This window comes from Paramormyrops kingsleyae, chromosome 12 (assembly GCF_048594095.1).
Source record: "Paramormyrops kingsleyae isolate MSU_618 chromosome 12, PKINGS_0.4, whole genome shotgun sequence".
In the NCBI taxonomy this organism is placed as follows: domain Eukaryota; kingdom Metazoa; phylum Chordata; class Actinopteri; order Osteoglossiformes; family Mormyridae; genus Paramormyrops; species Paramormyrops kingsleyae.
The window spans coordinates 33,207,837-33,215,709 of NC_132808.1; the positions used below are offsets into that span (position 1 = coordinate 33,207,837).

At 37.4% G+C, this 7,873-nt stretch overlaps 1 protein-coding gene and 1 long non-coding RNA gene across 2 annotated transcripts; both read right to left on the reverse strand.

The window, feature by feature from the left end:
* Positions 1-2,087: 2,087 nt before the first annotated feature.
* LOC111853958 (G2/M phase-specific E3 ubiquitin-protein ligase-like) lies at positions 2,088-4,080 on the reverse strand. Its single transcript, XM_072718481.1, has 9 exons — positions 4,032-4,080; positions 3,736-3,798; positions 3,456-3,661; positions 3,236-3,338; positions 2,961-3,123; positions 2,740-2,843; positions 2,511-2,658; positions 2,371-2,432; positions 2,088-2,218 (listed from the first exon to the last, which is right to left on the reverse strand). The coding sequence occupies exons 3-9, from the start codon at positions 3,565-3,567 to the stop codon at positions 2,197-2,199; spliced, it is 714 nt and encodes a 237-aa protein (XP_072574582.1). The 5' UTR covers positions 3,568-3,661; positions 3,736-3,798; positions 4,032-4,080; the 3' UTR covers positions 2,088-2,196.
* An 820-nt stretch (positions 4,081-4,900) lies between these two features.
* Positions 4,901-5,328, reverse strand: LOC140593557 (uncharacterized). The gene is made up of 3 exons (XR_011993947.1): positions 5,289-5,328; positions 5,030-5,105; positions 4,901-4,934 (listed from the first exon to the last, which is right to left on the reverse strand). It is a non-coding gene; the product is annotated as an uncharacterized lncRNA (long non-coding RNA).
* Positions 5,329-7,873: the final 2,545 nt, after the last annotated feature.

The following is a 7,873-nucleotide window of genomic DNA, read 5'->3' on the forward strand; positions in this document are numbered from 1 at the left end:
TTTGTGCAAGGCCCACTGTCCCTGGTTCATGTGGACACTAACCACAAACTCATAAGGTATTTTAAAAAGTATTTATCAAGACACTTTTATCACTTTATGCATTACAGAGTTAATAGTAGCTCCAATCATAAAAACTGTATTGCTCATAAGTTAAAAACATTTTCTGGTCTGTGTGTTTCTGCTCTCTCAAGGTACAACATTGTCATATTTGGGGGTATAGATGGATACTCCAGAAAGGTGTGTTTCTGTTGCACCACTTCTGCAATTTTGAGTTTTTATTATTAGTTATACTGATATTAAAGATTCACAGTAAGGATAATGACTTCTAAATTTATTTGAACGTGTTAACCACAAGCTTAATATCTCTAAACAAATGCAATTTAAAAGCAAATGTATGCTTTAACGTGGTGTTTAACAAATATATTTTAACACATTTGACATACATTGTTTGTGCATCTATATTTAGATCATGTACCTGGAACCAGCCACAAATAATCGCTCAAGTACAGCCCTCTCATTTTTTCTGAAGGCGGTACAAAATCATGGCTGGCCTTCACGGTAAAACAAAAAACGATGCATATTTTATACATAAAAAATATTTTTTAATAACTTTACTATTATCCCCATATACAAGCACCAACTATGTGCCTTTTGTACACTGTTTTAGGGTGAGAGGTGATGAAGGTGTAGAGAATGTCAAAATAGCAGAAACCATGTTCACAGTAAAAGGTACAGGAAGGGGAAGCTTCATCACTGGAAAAAGCGTGCATAACCAAAGGTATGACATACCAAAAATTAAAGTTTAAGTAATGTATATTGTCAGATAAAATACGGGTTTCTTTTTACAGCCATTTACTCCTGACAAGGCTGGATTTAAGGCTAGATTATGTCCATTTGCCCTTCCAGAATTGCTATAGTTGTTTTCTTCTGAGTTCAGACTCAACATCTTTTTATACATTCATGTTTTATGATATTAAGCCATATGAGCAAAAACATACTTGTAACTAGTGACAGAAAAATACAAAACTTATGTTAATGCATTTTATTAAAATTGATGTTACTGAAAACAGTGTCATTCTCATTAGTGCATAGCTTGTCAGTTGCAGTTATTAATGTTTTTTTCAAATTTCTAGAATTGAACGTCTGTGGAGAGATGTCTGGGTCAGTGTTACACAGATATATTATGAGGTTCTTCACAGCCTTGAAGAAGACTGCCTTTTGGATATATCAAATACACTTCACCTCTTCTGTGTGCACTACGTTTTCATAAAAAGGCTGCAGAATGATCTGCACACATTCAGTCAAGGGTGGGACAATCACCCCTTGCGCACAGAAGGAGGACTAACTCCAAACCAGTTGTGGGTTTTGGGGCATATGCAGACCCCTTCCACTGAGGCTGAAGAAAATGTGCAGGTGGTTGAAATTATTGTATTATTGTTAAACTGACTGGAAATACGGACTGCATCTTATAATTTTATCTGAATATATTCTTTTCTATATTTTCTCCCAACTTCTTATAGAACCTGGACCTGTATGGAACAGACTGGGAATCATTTGATAATGTGAATGAGGAACACCACGGAATTGAACTTCCAGAAATTGAATGTCCAATGACCCCAACAGTGATGGATAGAATAGAAACTGCCATCAATCCTACAGCACAGTCTGAATCTTTTGGACGAGACATTTATGTTGCAATGGTTCAATATGTAGAAAGTATTTTGTCATCTGAAGGGTATGTCTGAATGCGATACATTGAATCTTGACACTGTAAATCAGTTACATTATTTATTTGCAATGGCTGTCACTGTAGCCATTCATTTACATCTCAGAATAACAGCATATATTTTGAAGAAAAACTATGTGAATTTAAAGCTATTAAAGAATTTAAGCTGTCTGTAGTTGTAGGTCTGACCAGTGTGGTGGTCTCACACCCTGTCGAATGACTGTCCATAACATAAAGCTAAATCCATAATGTTTTTGAAATCCTCAAAGGTCTTTGCATGAGCGGTTGGAAATATTATTGTGCTAGAACATGCACTCACAACTGGAAAGCACACAGTATGGTCTACATCACAGTCATGATTGAATTTAACAATTATCTTGAACTCCTCCTTTTCTCGTGGGAGAATAGGTTTGTGACTTTGTCCGGTAATCCACTGCATAACCCCGCCAACAGTGATTTTTGCTTGGCTCTCATCCACATTCTTGTCGTCTTCTTAAATATATAAAGAGGATGAAATGTGTTATTTAGAGATGATAGATACATATTAATAATACTTTAATAATAGTATACTGTACATACCATGATCCTCAATGTCCTGCAGGTAATCCTGGAAAAAGTTCATGATGCATATTTCGTTGCTATACCTGACAGAACCCTTCTCACTGAATAGAGTTTTGCAATTTTCCATTATGAAGGTAGAGTTGACCTAAGAGAAAGAACTGTTGTGATATTCTGTTTTTGTTAGAATACAGGAGAGTGTTTAGTTTTAAAAAAGTAAAATTACTCTGTCATCAGAATGGACTGGAACAAACAGAGGAAGGCAGATGTCAGGATACTTCTCCATGAGAACCAATAGATCGTAAAGCTGGAGACCTTTTCTGAGCTGATCCAGCATAGGGAGAACCCTCATGGTGTAATGTAGTACAATAGCTCTGTACAGAGGACACAGACAAATGACATGGTTTGGTAACGCAAGTCAACACTTGTGCAAAATGTTTCTTCTTCATAAATACCTGACAATACGGTCCTTCTTTTCCAGAGACACAACTCCTGTGTATCCACAGTTTATAATTTCATCAGTCAGGTCTGTTATGCTGTCTTCAGTGGCATCATTAACCTAAAACAAAAAAAAAAATAAGTGCATTGTTTATAACAGCATCCTGCTATTTAGAAGTAAACAAAGGTTGTGTGTACATTCATAAATGTGCATTAATGTCCCAAGTGGAACTTTTACCTTTGCAATAAGCAGGGACATCTCCATATCTAAAACATCACTGGTACAGACCTGTAAGTGGTCAGCATCACCAGAGCACAGGTACTGAAAGCACCACTCACGAAGAAAGGAAGGTGGGGGCCCACCATGAGCCAGACTCACTGACATTATTTCTCCAGCAATCCTGGAAAATGACAAAAAACATTCAAGTCAAATATTCTACATACCCCACAGCAGTGTTACAACATGAACATATACAGCTGGTTGTGAGTTCTGTATACATTTAGAAAACTTACCTGAAATACTTCTGGTCTAAGCTGTTCAAACAGTAAACAGGGTTTTTCCCTTTTCCATCACCATTACAGACAAACAGCTTCCTTTCAATTTCTGAAAGCATTTCTGGTACACATGTAAATTGGTTAAAATATTTATAAATAAACCAACATAATTTCTAAATCTACTCCAGGAGTAATGCAATGCTGGAAAAGTAAGGTGTGTTTACATCTTTTACCATACCTGTTAAGAATTCTTTCCTTAAGGCACCAGTATCAACACCTGCTTCCCCTAAAAAAGTGACTTTCAGTTGACTTTTTGGGGAAGCTTTCTTTTGCCGTTGCCATTGCTGCATGCCTCGATGGAAGATGTCACGCCGAGACACACATACAGAAAATGTGTCCACATCATCAACTTGGGAGCTGATGCAATTTAAAATGTCTTCACAGCTTCAAATGAGAAAAAAAAATTTACATACCATTGAAAAAATCATACTAGTCAAAAGGAGTAATATCAATAATACCTTTGGAAACACTGTGTCACTTTTGTTGGTGTAGTTTCCTCATTGCTGGTACACTGCGCAATCCTGCATAAATAAAGGTTTGTTTAAATTTAGATAACTGATAATTGTACACAACCCAGCACAGGCAATTGCAAAAATTGCAAAAAAATTGCTCAACCTTCCAAAGAAAATAGGATAAATCATGCAGAACACTCAGTAAGGACTATGTTGGATTTTTTGTAATGGCCAAAGACACATCTATTTTTTTCAGTCACAAACCTACAAAGCTATGTAAAATTAAGAACAAAATGATATACCGTAATCCACAGTCTGAAGCATGAATTTCGATGATGTCTCTAGCAAACACCTTTTCGCAAACAGGACACATACTCTAAAAGTAAAAGATAAAGTCAAAATGTACTCTGTACCCAAATGTATTCTATTGTCTGCATTACATCACAATTTGTCATTCACTGTACCAAATAATACCAAAGAGATTACTTAAAGAATAACAACATTACACAAAGATTAAAATAGATTAAAATGTAATCTATATAAAGTTAACCAAAATTATACTTTCTAGAAATGACTAGACTGAGAATTACAAATCGTACTTTAGTTAAATCTACTGTGAAATATCTTACACTGTCAGTTATGTCTCCATCAGATAGACATACTGTACCACCTCTTCTGGAGTTTCTTCTTCAGAGACATCCTACCACAGTATATCAGAACAGTAGAATTAATCTATTAACAACTCAATACCACTTTTGAATAAAATTAAATTTCCTAAATATTTCACGCTGTACCTTCCCTATCCTTTATTTTGAAAATGCAGGACAAAAATTCCACTGCACTCCAATATTAGGTACTGACAGTTTAGTGATGCATCAAATGTAATAAATATTAATATCTGTTTTTTGTGTCATTTAAAAAGGAATATGTTACCTCCCCAAAATTCATGTGTTCCTCTTCACAGTTTTTAATATGTTCTGGCAAAACCGGAAGAGGAAACATTATTTTGCAGGTGGTACATTTTTCCTTGGGCATGTTTTCAAACTCCACTGCATCTGGTGGTAATGGAGAGGTATCCATTTTGTCCTGAAGAGGTACAATGTACATGGTACTCTTCCCATTTGAGCTCACGGCTTTTAACTGCCTCCCTGAGTAACCATCTGGATCTGGGGTAATGATTAATAATTTCCTCTGTCCACCACCACCTGAAGTAGAGTATAAAAGAGGATATTTTAAAAAGACAGTAAACTCTATTTTCAAAAGCCTAGAACACTGACAAAAAAAATACATATTGACATACCTGAGCTTTTCTGGAGTACCCAGCCACCAGAAACACTTGCTAGCTTTGGAAATGCACCTGTTATTATGTCAGATACCTTTGACAATAGGGAAAATTTAATAATTAATTATGATTCTAAATTTTCATGTGAAAAATTTAAATATTAAATTGCTTTTTGCAATATAGTTATCCATCTGATCCAGCTGACCCAAGACATGCAGTTGTTCAAACAAGATAAATGATATACCAATAGAATTCACAAATATATTAATTATTTTACCTGCGTGTGTGTAAAATGTTCTGGTATACTTATGGAACGTTTCCCAAGGCCAGCCATCATTAAACGGAGTTCTGTATCTGCCTTGGGAGTTGTGTCATATTTCTGGTCCAGTAAAAAAAAGTTGATGGTGCAGCTTTTGGCTGGACGTGTACTCGTATATGGAGCATACCGCTTTTTCCCCTTTATTTCCTTCCTGAATAATCCTGGGAAGGACCTACAAATGAACATTTTGAACAGGAAAAATGTAAGAATTCAAATAACACAGCATAACGTACATCCCTGGTAACTCACTAAAGAGCATATTACCTAGCCATTTCCTGCCGTACTGAACTGGAGGTGCCGGATGGCACTACCTCTCTCTGCACCTCTGTCTGTCCCCCTCTCTGCACCTGAGGCTGAACACTCAACTGAGCACTACTATGTGCAGCAGTGGAAACAGCAGTCCCTGGGTACCCTACATGGGTGCTCAGCAAGTTCACTAAATTTTGTGCTGTATGAACAATTTCAGCTACAGGCAAAAATAAAGATTAATTTTAAAAAACACATGCATACAACAGAACATAAAAAGTTTAATACATGTCATAGACATTCCAGGTCTCTGTATAGCCTACTCTCCAAAATACACATTTCTGCAATGACAGAAATTAAGACAGTCACAACATATTGTAGCGGCTAGAGGACAAAGGACTATTTAATGTTTATTATAGGGCAGTCCTCCCACCCCTTTTCAGCCAATCTCGGGGGGTTTGGAGATAGCGGGAATGTGGGGTACCTGCGGAGTGGATAAAAGGAAAAGTGGCGGGCTCCGCACAACCTTATATATACTGGGGAACATTAAGTGTTGCTGTTCTTTTTCTGTTGGATCCTGTTCTTTTGCGAGTTTGGTGTGGGCTGCGGCTGTACAGGGTACATTAAAGTGCTCTTTTGAGTTACGCATGTTGTCTGGCCATTACAATATTATAATAAATAATAACCAACTATAATTAGTACGAATAAAGTATAACATACTTTACCTTAATTTTGTTACATTTTGTACACCGAGAAAAAGTGTTGTGCAACAACAAGTAAACTAATAGAAATACCTGTGAATTCGGCGGGTTGGGTTGGTTCTCCATCTTTCCAGCTTTGCGGCACATGCGTAGTAACAAAAATCGATTGTTTCTTCCTCGATAGAGAATGCCTTGTACGTCCAATGACGTATTTTGACAGGTTGTTCAGGCTTGAGAATCCACTCGTAATTTTCAGAAGCGCAAGCGTAAATTTCAGAAGCAAGCGTAATTTTCAGAAGCGCAAGCGTAAATTTCAGAAGCAAGCGTAATTTTCAGAAGCGAGCGTAATTTTCAGAAGCGCAAGCGTAATTTACGCTTGTGAAACGTACATTTGACGTACATTATTACGAGTTATTTTTGACAGCGATCTTACTCCATAAGAAACTCGCTACAAAACATTAACAGATTTCCCTAACATTAGTTATTTGTAGTTATTCATGAGTTTTAACTAACATAATATGATAATGCATTTTAAAAATGAAACTTGTTTCTTTTATTGTCACAACAGAACAGAGGAACATCAAAATATATTAAAGTTCTGATAAATAAAATGTATAAAAATACAAACTTAAGATTTGAAATGTAAAGTCCTTTGAACAAAAACACAATAACAACAACAACCAAATCAAAGTTACCAGTATTAAAAGACTTGGTAAGCTTCATAAATATAACTCTGAACTATACTACTTATAAATTGCTAACAGTATATGAGGTAGTGTACTGAATAAGTCAATCCTCAATAGCTCCAGTCCAGCAGAGGCAGGTTGTAGTACAAGAAGCAAAGTTTCTCTGCATTCTCTCCTTTCAAAGAGCTTCGCCTATCCTCATAAATATTCCCTATGGTGCTGAACACTCTTTCGCTCGCCACAGAGGAGGGTGGACAGGAGAGGTACTGCCTTGCCAAAGCTGACAGTCTGGTGAAACGGTTGGTGTTGTGTTTCCACCAATCATATGGATTCCCACTCTTTCTGTCAATGACAGGCTCTCTGAAGTACCGTTCTAGCTCTTCGATGATCCCCTCTGGTTCCACTGCCTCACTGGTGGATGGAAGGAGCACAGTGTCATACAGCGAGTCTAAGAGACTGGGTACTTGGTCCTCTGTTCTCGGCCTTTTGGGATTGGTCTCCTCAGATGGAGTTTCCGTGGCAGAATCTGGTGGACTGGTCTCCATAGCCTCTTTTAGCCAGGTTTTCTGGTACCAAAGGGCGCTCTTTGTAGCGTGGGTCCAGGACACAAGCAAGCACCACCTCTTTAGCGTCTTTAACTTTTGCAAATCTTTTTTGCAAACTGTCCAGCATGAATTTTCTTGTGGTTTGAATACCCCTGGTGGTTGGTCCCTCTGACTCCAGTAAACGTTGTAACACTGCTAAACATGGTAGAATGCAGGATGTGGATGAGTCCTTTCAGTTGAATTCCAGTGTCACCTCCTCCAGTGGTCCAAGGGTCTCTGCCAGGTTTGACGCAATGGACCATTCCTCTGCTGACAGACATGAGAAATGTCCATGGTCGCTAGCATACGCAGTGATGGCTCTTTTC

Bases quoted from the DNA above. Each gene is read 5' to 3' on its own strand.
- LOC111853958 (XM_072718481.1), bottom strand. From the start codon at position 3,567: ATGCAGCAATGGCAACGGCAAAAGAAAGCTTCCCCAAAAAGTCAACTG. The intron at 2,659-2,739 runs GTATTTATGAAG...TCCTCTGTACAG, and splicing joins AAGAAGGACCGTATTGTCAG to AGCTATTGTACTACATTACA. The intron at 2,433-2,510 runs GTAATTTTACTT...TCTTTCTCTTAG, and splicing joins CAGTCCATTCTGATGACAGA to GTCAACTCTACCTTCATAAT.